The sequence below is a fragment of the Salvelinus alpinus genome, chromosome 30 (assembly GCF_045679555.1).
Source record: "Salvelinus alpinus chromosome 30, SLU_Salpinus.1, whole genome shotgun sequence".
Lineage (NCBI taxonomy): Eukaryota > Metazoa > Chordata > Actinopteri > Salmoniformes > Salmonidae > Salvelinus > Salvelinus alpinus.
The window spans coordinates 19309913-19328336 of NC_092115.1; the positions used below are offsets into that span (position 1 = coordinate 19309913).

General features: G+C 43.1%; 1 protein-coding gene across 15 annotated transcripts in view; it reads right to left on the reverse strand.

The window, feature by feature from the left end:
• The window catches only part of LOC139560638 (chloride channel protein 2-like), a 45834-nt gene that overhangs the window by 17422 nt on the left and 9988 nt on the right, over positions 1–18424 (reverse strand). For 10 of the 15 annotated variants that reach the window (XR_011671999.1, XR_011671998.1, XM_071377600.1 and 7 more), the window contains 4 exons: positions 5428–5530; positions 4992–5147; positions 4760–4829; positions 4560–4670 (listed from right to left, as the gene is read on the reverse strand). Coding sequence is in view for 13 of the 15 variants with exons in the window: in XM_071377600.1 (XP_071233701.1) it covers positions 4560–4670; positions 4760–4829; positions 4992–5147; positions 5428–5530 (440 nt within the window). In the remaining 2 variants the exon portion in view is untranslated. Of the gene's footprint in view, positions 1–4559; positions 4671–4759; positions 4830–4991; positions 5148–5427; positions 5531–14835; positions 17650–17991; positions 18405–18424 lie in introns of those variants that run through there. The other 5 variants (XM_071377599.1, XM_071377598.1, XM_071377603.1 and 2 more) reach the window with 4 other exon arrangements.

Sequence of the window (18424 nt, forward strand, 5' to 3'; positions counted from 1 at the left end):
TACCGACGGGATGAGTTCAATATCCTTCCACGATACCCGAGCCAGGACGATTAGAAAGGCCTGCTCGCTGAAGTGTTTACAGTGATGAGGGATGGTCGTTTGACCGCGGACCCATTACGCACGCAGGCAATGAGTCAGTAATCGCTGAGATCCTGGTTGAAGACAGCAGAGGTGTATTTAGAGGGCAAGTTGGTCAGGATGATATCTAAGAGGGTGCCCATGGTTACGGATTTAGGGTTGTACCTGGTAGGTTCCTTGATAATTTGTGTGAGATTGAGGGCATCTAGCTGAGATTGTAGGACTGCCGGGGTGTTAAGCATGTCCCAGTTTAGGTCACCTAACAATATGAACTTTGAAGATAGATGGGGGGGATCAATTCACATATGGTGTCCAGGGCACAGCTGGGGGCTGAAGGGGGTCTATAACAAGCGGCAATGGTGAGAGACTTGTTTCTGGTAAGATGGATTTTTTAAAGTAGAAGCTCAAATTGTTTTGGCACAGACCTGGATAGTATGACAGAACTCTGCAGGCTCTCTCTACAGTAGATTGTAGAACTCTGCCCCCTTTGGAAGTTCTATCTTGTCGGAAACTGTTATAATTAGGGATGGAAATGTCTGGATTTTTGATGGCCTTCCTAAGCCAGGATTCAGACACGGGTAGGACATCCGGGTTGGCAGAGTGTGCTAAAGCGGTGAATAACTAAAATGTTTTTTGAATAAGGCTGTAACGTAACAAAATTTGGAACTCTACAGAGAGTACAGAGTAGCTGGAAGCACAGGGTCAGCCAACATGCCCATGGAGTAGTGGGTGAGTCCACATTTCATTCATCACATCTCTCCACACCACACTGTTTCACACGGCAATGCACTGAGTGCACAAAACATTAGGAACATATTTCTAATATTGAGTTGAACTTGCCCTCAGAGCAGCCTCAATTCGTCGGGGGCATGGATTCTACAAGATGTCGAAAGCGTTCCACAGGGATGCTGGCCAGTGTTGACTCCAATGCTTCCCACAGTTGTGTCAAGTTGGCTGGATGTCCTTTGGTTGTTGGGCCATTCTTGATGCACACGGGCAACTGTTGAGCGTGAAAAACCCTGCAGCGTTGTAGTTCATGACACACTCAAACCAGTGTGCCTGGAACCTACTACCAGATCCATTTCAAAGAATACTTCAATCTTTTGTCTTGCCCCTTCAGCCTCTGAATGGCACATGTACACAACCCATCTCCATTGTCTCAAGGCTTAAAAATATTTTTTTAACCTGCCTCCTCCCCTTCATCTTCACTGATTTGAAGTGGATTTAACAAGTGACATCAATAAGGGATCATAGCTTTCACCTGGTCAGTCTGTCATGGAAAGAGCAGGAGTTCCTAATGTTTTGTCTAATCAGTGTGGCTGGTGTACATGTTTTAGAACTTCTTAGGGATAGCCCCTTTCGCCTAAAATGACATACCCAAATCTAACTGCCTGTAGCTCAGGACCTGAAGCAAGGATATGCATATTCTTGGTACCATTTGAAAGGAACTGTAGGTGGTGGGTCCCAAAGACACTTCCCATTATTGATTAAGGGGACCTTAAAACTTCTTATGGCTGCAGAGCAATATTGAGTAGCTTGGATGAAAGGTGCACAGAGGTGCCCATAGTAAACTGCCTGCTCCTCAGTCGCTAATATATGCATATTATTATTATTCATATTGGATAGAAAACACTCTGAAGTTTCTAAAACTGTTTGAATGATGTCTGTGAGTATAACAGAACTGGAAGTGGGAATTCTGAGGCTGGTCGATTTTTCAACCAAGATCCTATTGAATTCACAGCGAGATATGGATGAGTTTGCACTTCCTATGGCTTCCACTAGATGTCAACAGTCTGTAGAACCTTATCTGATGCCTCTACTGTGAAGGGGGGCCGAATGAGAGGGGATTTAGTCAGGTCTGCCATGACCTGACCATGCTCTGACCATGCGCGTTCACATGAGAGGGAGCTCTGTTCCATCACTCATCTGAAGTCAATGTAATTCTCCGGTTGGAATGTTATTCAAGATTTATGTTAAAAACATTCTAAAGATTGATTCAATACATCGTTTGACATGTTTCTACTGACTGTTACGGACATTTCGTCAGCTTTTAGGGAACGCGCTTCCTGACGTTGGATTTGTTTACCAAAACACGCTAACAAAAATTGCTATTTGGACATAAATGATGGACATTACCGAACAAAACGAACATTAGTGGGAGTCCTGGGAGTGCATTCCGACGAAGATCAGCAAAGTGAAGATTTATAATGCTTTTTATGAGTTTTGTTGACTGCACAATTTGGCGGGTAACTGTATGGCTTGCTTTTGTGGCTGAACGCTGTTTTCAGATTATTGTGTTTTGCCGTAAAGCTTTTTGAAATCTGACACAGTGGTTGCATTAAGAACAAGTGTATCTTTAATTCTATGTAAAACATGTATCTTTCATCAAAGTTTCATCATCATAATTTGCAAATAAATTCATAAAAAATCCTACAATGTGATTTTCTGGATTTTTTTCTTTCTCATTTTGAGAGAAAGATAGATAGTTTGTGCAACGTATAGTTGCAACGTATAGTGGCAGAGTTTAGACACATAGCAACAGTATCTTATTATAATGCCTGCAGCAAAACATATGAATCTTAAAACTTCTTATGGCTGCAATCCCATTAACGGGATCGATATGACAACAACCAGTGAAAGTGCAGAGCGCCAAATTCAAACAAATCTCATAATTAAAATTCCTCAAACATACAGTGGGGCAAAAAAGTATTTAGTCAGCCACCAATTGTGCAAGTTCTCCCACTTAAAAAGATGAGAGGCCTGTAATTTTCATCATAGGTACACTTCAACTATGACAGACAAAATGAGAAAACAAAATACAGAAAATCATATTGTAGGATTTTTTATGAATTTCTTTGCAAATGATGGTGGAAAATAAGTATTTGGTCAATAACAAAAGTTTATCTCAATACTTTGTTATATACCCTTTGTTGGCAATGACAGAGGTCAAATGTTTTCTGTAAGTCTTCAAGGTTTTCACACACTGTTGCTGGTATTTTGGCCCATTCCTCCATGCAGATCTCCTCTAGAGCAGTGATGTTTTGGGGCTGTTGCTGGGCAACACGGATTTTCAACTCCCTCCAAAGATTTTCTATGGGGTTGAGATCTGGAGACTGGCTAGGCCACTCCAGGACCTTGAAATGCTTCTTACGAAGCCACTCCTTCATTGCCCGGGCGGTGTGTTTGGGATCATTGTCATGTTGAAAGACCCAGCCACATTTAATCTTGAATGCCCTTGCTGATGGAAGGAGGTTTTCACTCAAAATCTCACGATACATGGCCCCATTCATTCTTTCCTTTACACGGATCAGTCGTCCTGGTCCCTTTGCAGAAAAACAAAAATTACAGGCCTCTCTCATCTTTTTAAGTGGGAGAACTTGCACAATTGGTGGCTGACTAAATACTTTTTTGCCCCACTGTATTTGACAGTTACATTCGATCAAGTGAAAACCGCCCATGTCATCGGCGTGCCATGAAGGCGTCACTCTTTGACCAAATTTGGTGTCCTATCGGGTATACTACACCCCTAATGATATAGTGAAGTATGGTTACGTTCTAGGATCTCTGAGGAATACATACAAATGTGATTTGACTGGTTGAAACAACATTCAGGGTATACCCCTTTCTTTGCAAATTGAACGAGTGGAAATACAAAATCGATCGTGCATGCTATATGGACCTTTTTAGGATATGAAAAAGGATTTTATCTAACAAAAGGACACTTCATGTTATCTCTGGGACCCTTTGGATGATAAATCAGAGTAAGATTTCAGAATGTAAGTACACATTTCACCTTCAGATGTGAATTTATGAAACCTATCCCTGTGGAAAGTGTTTTGTTGTTAGGCACTCTCCTCAAACAATAGCATGGCAGTAATAGCTACTGTAAATTGGACAGTGCAGTTATATTAACAAGAGTTTAAGCTTTCAGACGATATAAGATACTTATGTACCGACATTTGTTTCTCTAAAATCTGCGATTGTGTCCCGTTGACGGGACGCCTATCCCTCAGAAGTTTTAATGCATATTTCAAGTGTATTTGCTATCTTCACTGTTCTAAGCTAGTGATTTGTGAATTTAATAGTCACATTTATCCAACAAGTATTTCAGGTCAAATGTTTAATGAATTGTTCAAGGTCATGTACTGCTCATGGCCCACTAAACAAGAAAATCAATGAGGACCAGATTTGTTTATTTCACCCGAAAACTTGCTGACTTCTATCGTAGCAGAATTAATTTGTCAGTCACATTCAATAAGATACCCAAGCTATTTTCAATTGTGCTATCACACCAGCCTGTAGTTTCGATCACTTCAGAGAACAGAAAGAGCCAAGATGGAGCCTATAGAGAAGCCCAGTCTCACGTTTGGTTTCAGTGATAAGCAGACACTTTAGAGCCGTAATGGAGCCTAAACGTTAAAAAAAGGTGTTATTTTTTAATGCAAATGGTGAAGTGAGATACAGAGACACCCATTACTCACCCACAACAGCATAGCCACCAGGCACTATGGGATAGACACTGCCATCGGCATGGATACCATCAGGGAACATGACTGCCATGGTCTCACCTACCAGACGCCCAAATGCTGCACCTGCACATCACACAAATCAATTGTTTGTATACATGCAGGTGTTTTTTTAATATATTTTTTTACAAACTCTCACACAGCAAGTTACTTACCAATGAGGAAAACTGGCATGAAGGCCCCACATGGTACAGGCATGGTGGTAGCTACTGCAGACATCCAGAACTAGAGAAAGAAAGTGAGAGAAGTGTACTAGAGGAAACTGAAAATAAACACAGAGGCATAGTATCCTAATTTTCACACCAACACAATCAGACAATCACAAACAAACCAGACTCGCCTCTCCCAAACCCACACACAAACTCATTATTTAGAACACACACGTACCTTCATCACAATGAAGAAGATGAGAGTGATGAAGACATTGACCTGGGGGTGTTTCCAGGCGTGGGAGTGGCTGATGTAGTCAAACTCCTCGGCAACACCCTGGCGAGACCACGTGCGGTTGTCCAACAACGCCACCAGTGACTCATGCTGTGTCAGCTGAGGAGACAAAGAGAGACAACTGTTAGGATTGGCATATACTGTATCAATCTCAATAGTTTAAATTGGCTTCCTTTCCTTATCTCCTTCCCTTCACTGATCGAAGAGGATAGGTGAAGACAACACAGGACACGTCCTTTCACAGAGAAAATGAAGTAGCCTCCACGAGGAGAAGAGGCTGCTTTATACAATTGAGATGCATCCCTGTTCCAATACTTTGAAAGGTGTATCATACATTGTTGTTAACAGACACAGATATTTAATAAATGGAACTACTGACCTGTCCAGCCATGAACTGTCCAAACCCAGGGGGGAAGGTAAGGGTTGAGATGATCAAGGTGACCATGGCAGGAAACACCAGACGTCTGACAGGGAGAGAGGAGCTGTGGGTTCATTAGTGTGTGTGTGTGGCCAGCTCTAGCCTTTTCAGTGGCCCCAAGCAAATTTTTTAACTGGGAGCCCCTCTAGCGGTCGGGGGCCTGTCATGTCCCACTGCCAAAAAGTGTCTCCCCCCTAGCTAAAGTTAGCTAAAATATTTTTATTTAGCAAACGTTAGCTAGCTACTGTAACTATTATTGTAGCTTTCTGTTTGTATGTAGCTTGCACTTCAATGGTATCCCACAGATTTTCTTGTATCTTTCCAACCAGACGAAGTACTATGAAGGCACCACTGATCTCGACAAGAGGCGGCAACATTCAGAGAAATTCACAATTCAGGGTAACGTTAAGAAGTTAACTTCTATTAGATAACTGGATGGATTTAACTATGTAAAACTATTTTTCAACAACCATTTTCCATACAGGGAAAGGGAGACACTTAGTCAGTTGTCCAACTGAATGTATTCAACTGAAATGTGTCTTCTGCATTTAACCCAACCCCTCTGAATCAGAGAGGTGTGGGTGGCTGCCATAATCGACATCCACATCTTCGGCACCCGGGGAACAGTGGGTTAACTGCCTTGCTCAGGGGCAGAACGACAGATTCTTAGCTTGTCAGCTCAGGGATTCGATCCAGCAACCTTTCGGTTACTGGCCCAACACTCTAAATAGTCCATCTACATATTGCTAGCTATGATACCCATCAAGGAGGGGGACTGGCGATGCCACCTCCAGGGTAATGATGGACATCTTCAACACCCATGGTTCTCCTGAGGTCATCTTGAGTGACCGAGGTCATGAACGCTGGAACAAGGTACGGATGTTATACGTTATATTCTGTCATCAGTGTTTGTTTTATTTGTTTTTACAATTTGTTTGTTTTTCTATGGTACATGGTTTGGTGAAGGGACCAACCAGACCCTCAAGACTGCCATGGGCAAGTCCCTTGATTGGTACCAGGAAGAGTGGGAGAACAACCTGAAGGTAATTCTCTTTGCACACAACAGCAGCATCCAGGCCGAGTATGGATGGGAGCCGCAGCTGTTGACTGAGGTAAACAATGCAATTGTATATAATGTACAAGCACTGCATATACTGTCTTTCAAATTTGTAATTGACTTAGTGTTTGTCTATTGTTATTTTTGTATAACCTACTTTCAGATTACTGAAACCCCACCTGATGTGGTGGAAGTTGTCGAACCAGATCAGACCGTCTTCGAGTACCACCTTCAGGCACGGACTGAGAAGGATGTGTTTTTTTTGACCAGGTAAAAATTATGGTCCACTGGTAACTTATTTTCTGGCCCTCCAAGAGATACAGTGGGGAGAACAAGTATTTGATACACTGCCGATTTTGCAGGTTTTCCTACTTGCAAAGCATGTAGAGGTCTGTAATTTTTATCATAGGTACACTTCAACTGTGAGAGATGGAATCTAAAACAAAAATCCAGAAAATCACATTGTATGATTTTTAAGTAATTAATTTGCATTTTATTGCATGACATAAGTATTTGATACATCAGAAAAGCAGAACTTAATATTTGGTACAGAAACCTTTGTTTGCAATTACAGAGATCATACGTTTCCTGTAGTTCTTGACCAGGTTTGCACACACTGCAGCAGGGATTTTGGCCCACTCCTCCATACAGACCTCCAGATCCTTCAGGTTTCGGGGCTGTCGCTGGGAAATACGGACTTTCAGCTCCCTCCAAAGATTTTCTATTGGGTTCAGGTCTGGAGACTGGCTAGGCCACTCCAGGACCTTGAGATGCTTCTTACGGAGCCACTCAGTTGCCCTGGCTGTGTATTTCGGGTAGTTGTCATGCTGGAAGACCCAGCCACGACCCATCTTCAATGCTCTTACTGAGGGAAGGAGGTTGTTGGCCAAGATCTCGCGATACATGGCCCCATCCATCCTCCCCTCAATACGGTGCAGTCGTCCTGTCCCCTTTGCAGAAAAGCATCCCCAATGAATGATGTTTCCACCTCCATGCTTCACGGTTGGGATGGTGTTCTTGGGGTTGTACTCATCCTTCTTCTTCCTCCAAACACGGCGAGTGGAGTTTAGACCAAAAAGCTCTATTTTTGTCTCATCAGACCACATGACCTTCTCCCATTCCTCCTCTGGATCATCCAGATGGTCATTGGCAAATTTCAGACGGGCCTGGACATGCGCTGGCTTGAGCAGGGGGACCTTGCTTACGCTGCAGGATTTTAATCCATTACGGCGTAGTGTGTTACTAATGGTTTTCTTTGAGACTGTGGTCCCAGCTCTCTTCAGGTCATTGACCAGGTCCTGCCGTGTAGTTCTGGGCTGATCCCTCACCTTCCTCATGATCATTGATGCCCCACGAGGTGATATCTTGCATGGAGGCCCAGACCGAGGGTGATTGACCGTCATCTTGAACTTCTTCCATTTTCTAATAATTGCGCCAACAGTTGTTGCCTTTTCACCAAGCTGCTTGCCTATTGTCCTGTAGCCTATCCCAGCCTTGTGCAGGTCTACAATTTTATCCCTGATGTCCTTACACAACTCTCTGGTCTTGGCCATTGTGGAGAGGTTGGAGTCTGTTTGATTGAGTGTGTGGACAGGTGTCTTTTATACAGGTAACGAGTTCAAACAGGTGCAGTTAATACAGGTAATGAGTGGAGAACAGGAGGGCTTCTTAAAGAAAACTAACAGGTCATCTTTCCAAGATGGCTTAGCAGTTCAGACGTCATTTCTGTTTCGTATTGTCGTGTCCTGTATATATATATATATTTACACCTTTCTTCGCATATCTTTTATATATTTTATTATCCAAGAACTCAACTACAAAAGCTTTCCTGCAAAAGCTTTCCTGCAACCCGCTTCACCAATTACAAAAAAGTATTATTTACCTCAAATCTGAAAATCCACCGTGGAAGCTAGCCAGGGGCTAATTCAGAAGCTAGCCAGAAAGCTAACCAGAAGCTATCCGATAGCTAGCCAGAAGCTAATCTGTAGCTGCCCAGAAATTAGCCGGTCTGCTGGCTAGCGTTGGTGTCTCAGCTGCCCACGTTTTGTGGTCATCAGCTATTCCTTTAGCTCGATAATCTACCGGCACTTTTGTGCAACGCGACTCGGACCGGAGCATTCCGGGACTTTTTTTTCTCTCAGTTTCCCCGGATTTCAGCCGCAGGCTCTGGACATTTGCAGCTAGCTAGCTGCAAACCGTGTGACTATTGGCTTACGTCGATCCCGGAGCAAACTCAAATCATTCCGGAGCTAGCCAGCTGAGGAGTTCCATCAGCCATTCCTGGGCTACAGTCACCTATCCGGACCCGTTTTTTTTTTGTTTTGTTGTTGCTGCAGATACGGAGCCCCGCCGGGCCTTCACGACTGACTGCCGACGTTATCTGCCCGAGGGAGTTATCCAACTGGCACCTCCGTCCCGACGTTACCTGAACGCTCATCTGGGGCCCGCTAACCGTTAGCTGTCTTACCGGCTGCTATCTGAATAAGTATATCGGACAATTATTATTATTATTTTTTTTTTTCTTTTTTTTTCTTGGGTCACTATATCTATTTTGCCAATTTGGATTGATCCCCTCTACCACACGGAACCCCACTAACCTACCGACGGAAACGCACAAGGTATCTACAAATAGACTTCCATACTATGCTATCTCGCTACCGATAGCCATCTACCCGGCCAGCTGTCTGGATCGCCGTGACCCCAACCAACCTCTACTCACTGGACCCTTATTGATCACTCGATTAAGCATGCCTCTCCTTAATGTAAATATGCCTTGTCCATTGCTGTTCTGGTTAGTGTTTATTGGCTTATTTCACCGTAGAGCCTCTAGCCCTGCTCACTATACCATATCCAACCTCACAGTTCCACCACCCACATATGCGATGACATCACCTGGTTTCAATGATGTTTCTAGAGACAATATCTCTCTCATCATCACTCAATACCTAGGTTTACCTCCACTGTATTCACATCCTACCATACCTTTGTCTGTACATTATTCCTTTAAGCTATTTTATCGCCCCCAGAAACTTCCTTTTACTCTCTGCTCTAGAAGTTCTAGACGACCAATTCTCATAGCTTTTAGCCGTACCCTTATCCTACTCCTCCTCTGTTCCTCTGGTGATGTAGAGGTGAATCCAGGCCCTGCAGTACCTAGCTCCACTCCTAGTCCCCAGGCGCTCTCTTTTGATGACTTCTGTAACCGTAATAGCCTTGGCTTCATGCATGTTAACATTAGAAGCCTCCTCCCTAAGTTTGTTTTGTTCACTGCTTTAGCACACTCTGCCAACCCGGATGTTTTAGCCGTGTCTGAATCCTGGCTTAGAAAGACCACCAAAAATTCTGACATTTTCATCCCCAACTACAAGATTTTCAGACAAGATAGAACGGCCAAAGGGGGCGGTGTTGCAATCTATTGCAAAGATTGCCTGCAGAGTTCTGTTTTACTATCCAGGTCTGTTCCCAAACAATTTGAACTTCTACTTTTAAAAATCCACCTCTCTAAAAACAAGTCTCTCACCGTTGCCACCTGCTATAGACCACCCTCTGCCCCCAGCTGTGCTCTGGACACTATATGTGAACTGATTGCCCCCCATCTATCTTCAGAGCTCGTGCTGCTAGGCGACCTAAATTTTAACATGCTTAACACCCCAGCCACCCTACAATCTAAGCTTGATGCCCTCAATCTCACACAAATTATCAATGAACCTACCAGGTACCACCCCAATTCCGTAAACACGGGTACCCTCATAGATATCATCCTAACAAACTTGCCCTCCAAATACACCTCTGCTGTTTTCAACCAAGATCTCAGCGATCACTGCCTCATTGCCTGCATCCGTAATGGGTCAGCGGTCAAACGACCTCCACTCATCACTGTCAAACGCTCCCTGAAACACTTCAGCGAGCAGGCCTTTCTAATCGACCTGGCCGAGGTATCCTGGAAGGATATTGATCTCATCCCGTCAGTAGAGGATGCCTGGACATTTTTTTTAAATGCCTTCCTCACCATCTTGAATAAGCATGCCCCATTCAAGAAATTTAGAACCAGGAACAGATATAGCCCTTGGTTCTCTCCTGACCTGACTGCCCTTAACCAACAGAAAAACATCCTATGGCGTTCTGCATTAGCATCGAACAGCCCCCGTGATATGCAACTTTTCAGGGAAGCTAGAAACCAGTATACACAGGCAGTTAGAAAAGCCAAGGCTAGCTTTTTCAAGCAGAAATTTGCTTCCTGCAACACAAATTCAAAAAAGTTCTGGGACACTGTAAAGTCCATGGAGAATAAGAACACCTCCTCCCAGCTTCCAACTGCTCTGAAGATAGGAAACACTGTCACCACCGACAAATCCACTATAATTGAGAATTTCAATAAGCATTTTTCTACGGCTGGCCATGCTTTCCACCTGGCTACCCCTACCCCGGACAACAGCACTGCCCTCCCCTCTGCTACTCGCCCAAGCCTTCCCCATTTCTCTTTCTCCCAAATACAGTCAGCTGATGTTCTAAAAGAGCTGCAAAATCTGGACCCTTACAAATCAGCCGGGCTAGATAATCTGGACCCTTTCTTTCTAAAACTATCTGCTGAAATTGTTGCCACCCCTATTACTAGCCTTTTCAACCTCTCTTTCGTGTCGTCTGAGATTCCCAAAGATTGGAAAGCAGCTGCGGTTATCCCCCTCTTCAAAGGGGGGGACACTCTTGACCCTAACAGCTACAGACCTATATCTATCCTACCCTGCCTTTCTAAGGTCTTCGAAAGCCAAGTCAACAAACAGATTACCGACCATTTCGAATCCCACCATACCTTCTCCGCTATGCAATCTGGTTTCAGAGCTGGTCATGGGTGCACCTCAGCCACGCTCAAGGTCATAAACGATATCTTAACCGCCATCGATAGGAAACAATACTGTGCAGCCGTATTCATTGACCTGGCCAAGGCTTTTGACTCTGTCAATCACCACATCCTCATCGGCAGACTCGACAGCCTTGGTTTCTCTAATGATTGCCTCGCCTGGTTCACCAACTACTTCTCTGATCGAGTTCAGTGTGTCAAATCGGAGGGTCTGTTGTCCGGGCCTCTGGCAGTCTCCATGGGGGTGCCACAGGGTTCAATTCTTGGACCGACTCTCTTCTCTGTATACATCAATGATGTCGCTCTTGCTGCTGGTGATTCTCTGATCCACCTCTACGCAGACGACACTATTCTGTATACTTCTGGCCCTTCTTTTGACACCGTGTTAACAACCCTCCAGGCGAGCTTCAATGCCATACAACTCTCCTTCCGTGGCCTCCAATTGCTCTTAAATACAAGTAAAACTAAATGCATGCTCTTCAACCGATCGCTGCCTGCACCTGCCCGCCTGTCCAACATCACTACTCTGGACGGCTCTGACTTAGAATATGTGGACAACTACAAATACCTAGGTGTCTGGTTAGACTGTAAACTCTCCTTCCAGACTCACATCAAACATCTCCAATCCAAAGTTAAATCTAGAATTGGCTTCCTATTCCGCAACAAAGCATCCTTCACTCATGCTGCCAAACATACCCTTGTAAAACTGACCATCCTACCAATCCTCGACTTCGGTGATGTCATTTACAAAATAGCCTCCAAAACCCTACTCAATAAATTGGATGCAGTCTATCACAGTGCCATCCGTTTTGTCACCAAAGCCCCATATACTACCCACCACTGCGACCTGTACACTCTCGTTGGCTGGCCCTCACTTCATACTCGTCGCCAAACCCACTGGTTCCAGGTCATCTACAAGACCCTGCTAGGTAAAGTCCCCCCTTATCTCAGCTCGCTGGTCACCATAGCAACACCTACCTGTAGCACGCGCTCCAGCAGGTTTATCTCTCTGGTCACCCCCAAAACCAATTCTTCCTTTGGCCGCCTCTCCTTCCAGTTCTCTGCTGCCAATGACTGGAACGAACTACAAAAATCTCTGAAACTGGAAACACTTATCTCCCTCACTAGCTTTAAGCACCAGCTGTCAGAGCAGCTCATAGATTACTGCACCTGTACATAGCCCATCTATAATTTAGCCCAAACAACTACCTCTTTACCTACTGTATTTATTTATTTATTTTGCTCCTTTGCACCCCATTATTTCTGTCTCTACTTTGCGCTTTCTTCCACTGCAAACCAACCATTCCAGTGTTTTTAGTTTTTATTTTACTTGCTGTGTTGTATTTACTTCGCCACCATGGCCTTTTTATATTTTTATTTATTTATACATATATTTGTTTGCCTTCACCTCCCTTATCTCACCTCACTTGCTCACATTGTATATAGACTTATTTTTTTTCACTGTATCATTGACTATATGTTTGTTTTACTCCATGTGTAACTATGTGTTGTTGTATGTGTCGAACTGCTTTGCTTTATCTTGGCCAGGTCGCAATTGTAAATGAGAACGTGTTCTCAATTTGCCTACCTGGTTAAATAAAGGTTAAATAAATAAATAAAATAAAAAATAAAAAGGTCTGTGAGAGCCGGAATTCTTAATGGTTGGTAGGTGATCAAATACTTATGTCATGCAATAAAATGCAAATTAATTACTTAAAAATCATCCAATGTGATTTTCTGGATTTTTGTTTTAGATTCCGTCTCTCACAGTTGAAGTGTACCTATGATAAAAATTACAGACCTCTACATGCTTTGTAAGTAGGAAAACCTGCAAAATCGGCAGTGTATCAAATACTTGTTCTCCCCACTATGTAAGAAATGTATTTGTAATATGAAATATAATTTCATTTATTCTTATTAATCAAGGTTAGACTGAACATGGACAAGGCGCAGGAGAAACAGAAGGAGCGCTACCGGAGCAGAATCAAGAAGAGGACCAAGTGCTACGACGTGAGCAAATTACTTGTTTTTGGGGACAGAAGGAAAGCGAGACCTGGGAAACCTCGCTGCTCTTTCGCTCCTAGCTGGGGTCACCATCTATTAAAGTGAATATAACAAATCTCATAACTATTTGTATTTGCACACAAAATAACCTGAAGCTTGTTTTAGTTTCCCTAACACTGATATTTTTCTCTTTATCTTCTTAGGGTTGTGGAAGACAACTTCACCTCGGTGGAAGACAACTTCACCTCGGTGGAAGACAACTTCACCTCGGTGGAAGACAACTTCACCTCGGTGGAAGACAACTTCACCTCGGTGGAAGACAACTTCACCTCGGTGGAAGACATCTTCTCCAGTTGGACGGTCGACCACTGAAAGCACTGACGCCCTACACTTCGGTGAAGACCAATTGACAAAGTATGTTAAGTTTGGGTGACATGCAAGAAAGGGTAGTTATGCTGAGCTTATAAAAATGTACCTCTTCAATTTCTCTCCAAATGACTTTAGTACCATCGACTGTCCGAGCCCCCCAGGAGGTATCCTGGGTATTCGGATCAGTCTGATTCTCTGAGACAGAGGGGGACCAGCTTGAGGTAGGCTATACCTTCCAAAAGTGTTAAAGTACATATCTCCCACTAATCCATCAAATGTTCTCACAGTAAAGTGTAACTTTACGTCTTTGTCTCCTACCCTGTTCCCTTTATTATGCTCCTGTTCTCCAGGACCTAGGGGTTCTGCCCAACACCCAGACATGGATCCACCTGATGTTCTCCATTACCAACCACCCTCCAACTTTTCATTACATCAGCTACTGTTATTGTCAAGTTGTCATTATTTGCTAAGAAAGAGCAAGAAAACTATCATACTGGGCACATCATATGTGAGATGCACAGATCAACTAAAAACACTAGCACTGCAAACACTGAGCAGCAGTGCCTGGACTTTGCAGTCAAGTCCCCCTTCCGAGACTGGCTGCCTGTTGAGAACAAGTGGTGACAGGCAGAACATTCCCACCTACACAGCAACCACCTCCTCAATATCACACACCAGAATTTTAGTATTTCAGTATTTTAGTCTGATTACCATGTGAGCGTACAAAACAAATCTGCAAATAAATGAACACAATTGTACCAAAAAATATAAAAGTTTATGTATTACAATCTTAAATATTGCCAAGTTGGTTTTCACAGCTGTTTAACAAGGTGTTCATTGTTGTATCCTAGGACCTACAATAGATACATATATATATTTCAACCCCAAGGGTGTACTAATGAGCTATGCGAGTTAGATTTTTTAAAATCAAAATAGAGGACTACTGAAATTATGTTATTTCAGTATAGATAAGGGAAGGGCAAGTTAAAACAAAACATGACAGCCAGACAAGCCAGTGTATGAATCAAATGGATTTGCATATGAATGGAGTGGAAATGATCTGACTTCATGATCTGTGAGGTAACTTTAATGTGTCAAGCAGATGACATGTTTTATTTGACATTTCCAAACCGTAGCAACGTTTAAGCCTTGGATTTCATGTAATATTAACAAGAAGGTACCCAAAAGTAGTTTGAAGTAATGTTTTCATTCTATTAGCTAAAATAAACTTGTTTTAAACAGCGAAATTGTCACGGAAATCAGCCATGTTTGCATAGCGATGATGAAAAGAACATCCTTTAGGCTCTAATGATATCCAACATTTTTATCATTAGGCCATCACACCGTTGATATAGCTAATAGTTTATAGAATCCCATTGTAACGCAGAGTAAACATTTTTTGGGCCGGGGGACATTTTGGCATGACAGGCCCTATAGAGCGAGCTGGCCCTAACTCTTTATACAATGAGAGGAGGAATGAGGGGCAAAATTTGTATTTTGTACAGGAAGAAAATAATGGCACATGGACTAGAGACAAATTTAAAAAAAAATGTTCATAGCAATTTACAGTTAAGACATCGGAGAAGCATTCATCATAAACTGGGTAGTTTGGGTCCTGGATGCTGATTGGCAGAAACAGCATTCCAGCCATGTGTATATCAGACAATATACCACAGGCATATTGCAAAAATACTTGTTTACTGTTATATTCATGTTGGTAACCAGTTTATAATAGCAATAAGTCACCTTGAGCCGGGCAAGGTGAAAAAATCTGCCATTCTGCCCTTGAACAAGGCAGTTAACCCCCACAATAACTGCTCCCTGAGCGCTGATGACATGGACTGATTCAGAGGTGTTGGGTTACATGTGGACACATTTCAGTTGAATTCATTCAGTTGTTCAACTGACTAGGTATCCACTTTCCATTTTGGTATATGGCCAATATACCACTGCTAAAGGCTGTATCAGTATTTTTCTACTAAAGAATGTGTTTGTTTCATTGTGTTTTGCCTTTTGTGTTTGCTCTTCATGTATTGTGTTATTGATGTGTATATAGTTACAGTATGTATAGTATGTGTTGTTTAATGATGTGTTTGACAGGTCATCATTGTAAATAAAAAATATTGCCCAATAAACCACACCTCGGGCCTTACTGCTTAATTATACAATCGGATCATAGATAACAAAAACTATAAACACATTCATTAAGGCACATCGCTGTGCTTTCCTGTGACTGAATTTCCTATTGACTAAACTCAGTCAGACATGATGGGAGAGAAGATAAGTGGAGCGGAGTTATCACCAGAAGGATCAGGTGAAGACAACAGTGGGTAGAGTCTCTCAGTGAAGGTGCAGCCAGTGAAAGAGTAGATATGAGACCTGGCCTCCACATCGTAAAAGGAGACCTGACCCTTCTTATAATCTACAAACACACCCACTTTCTGGGGCTTCTCTCTCATGGTGAGGGGAACTACAAGCTCAGTGCGAGCTCCATACTCATTCCTATTCCTCAGCTCTATAGTCCAGGCTCCAAATTCAGGACTCAGTACATTCATCCCCTTCCTGTTGATGGACTCTCTAGCCACTCCTAAAGCCCACCAAGTCTTCTCCTTCACCTGTACCTCATAGTAGAATTTCCCTGAAGAGAACCCCTCCATTCCTAACACACGGGGATGACAATCAAACCTCTCTGGGTTGTCAGGGAGTTCCTGTTTTATGGCTCCATATCTCACTTCTTTCTGGTCCCCAGACAGGATAAGATAAGGAAATGCTGTGTCAGGGTCCAGCGTCACATCCACTGCACACTGCTGCATCCTCTTCAGCTTGATTCGAGGAAACATCTCCATCTCTTTATTGAGTGTCTCCTCCAGTTGAGACACAGCTCTTCTCACAGTCCCAACACACAGGTCGCTGTGAACACTGATCTCAGACCAGTTCTTGGTAGGTGGAAGGGTGGTATAGAGGGATGTGGAGCTCTGAAGGAGGTGAAGGTGGTCCTTAATATCTGAGAGCTGCTCCAGCTCAGTGCTTCTCCTCTTTAGTTCAGTGATTTCCTGCTCCAGCTCTTCAATGAGCCTTTCAGCCTGTCTCTCTGCTGCTTTCTGCTTCTCCTCAACCACCTCAATGAGCTCAGCCTGGTTTCTCTCAATGGAACGAACCAGAGCAGTGAAGACCTGCAAACTGTCTGCTATCTCTCTCTCTGCATCTCTCTTGCTGAGCTCTACTGCCTGTTCGATCTCCTTAACCTTCTTCAGTCTCTCCTGGATCATCTTCTGAAATGTACCCTTACTTTTCCCCATCTGAGCCTTCCTCTCTCCATACTCTTCCTCTATGGGGACAGTCTTATGAGTCTTGTGTTCTGTCTCAGTGCAGAACTGACACACACATGCTTGTTCTCTCTTACAGAACAGCACCAGGGGTCTCTCATGCTTCTTACACACCCGGTCTTCCAGGTTCTCCACAGGGTCAATCAGCTTGTGCTTCTTTAAAGACGCCACTATCCGATGATGCTCCAGGTGAGTCTCACAATAAGAGGTCAGACACACCAAACAGGACTTCAGGGCCATGTGCTTTGTCTCAGTGCAGATGTCACATGGTACTTCTCCAGATTTGTCGAGGGTTGTGGTTTGGGCTTGTCCTGGGGTGATGGGTGTGACATGAACTGGAGCTAACTTCTTGAATTGAGCAGCCTTCACAGAAATTAAAGTATTGAAAAAGAGATCTGGTCTCTTATAAAATGTATTTTTACATGTGGGACACTTGCACACGTCAGTGCTATCCCAGTATCCTCCGATACAGGCCTTGCAGAAGTTGTGTCCACAGGGAGTGGTGACTGGCTCAGCGAACACATCTAGACAGATAGAACACTGGAGCTGCTCTTCAGAAGAAGCCATAGCTGAGAACAGACCAAAGAAAACAAAATCTGTCATGGCCCCTCTGAAATCAGTCATTCTTTAATTGTATTTTTTATCATTGAATTGTTTCTCAGTGTGAACAATATAATAACACTGTTTCATACAGTACCAGTCAAAAGTTAACTTTTTTGGTTACTACATGATTCCATATGTGCTTTTTCATAGTTTTGATGTCTTCACTATTATTCTACAATGTAGAAAATAGTACAAATAAAGAAAAACCCTTGAATGAGTAGGTGTGTCCAAACCTTTGACTGGTAGTTATACCAGTCATCATGGGGCATATCAAACAATTATCACATATCTTCTTTCTTTCTACTCACCTCAGCATGTGTTGACTTGTTCTTTCTCTTCTTATGATTAGAAAAAAGGTCAACATTGACTGGAGAGTAGATGTAGCTTTGTGAATAAGTCTAAAGGATTGTTCCTGTTCATAACGTTCATGTTTCCAGTTTGGTTTCACTTCAGCAAGCTGACCTTACAAAGACCCTCCCTATCTACTGACACGTCTGCTCTTAAAGGAACAGTGTCCAACTTTTACAAGTTGTCTCTCCCTTTCTGTTCATCTTTTATATAATACACTGCTGTTTATGTATGAAAGATCTCGGGCCGCTAGTGAAATTATAGAGACGATACCTTGCAACAAAGCTCTTTTTAAATGGACCCAAACTGGACTTGAGAGAACTGCTGATGGACTACCAAATGTCGAAATTGAACGTTGTACTATTCAAACTCAACAGTGTTTTCCTGGGGGAA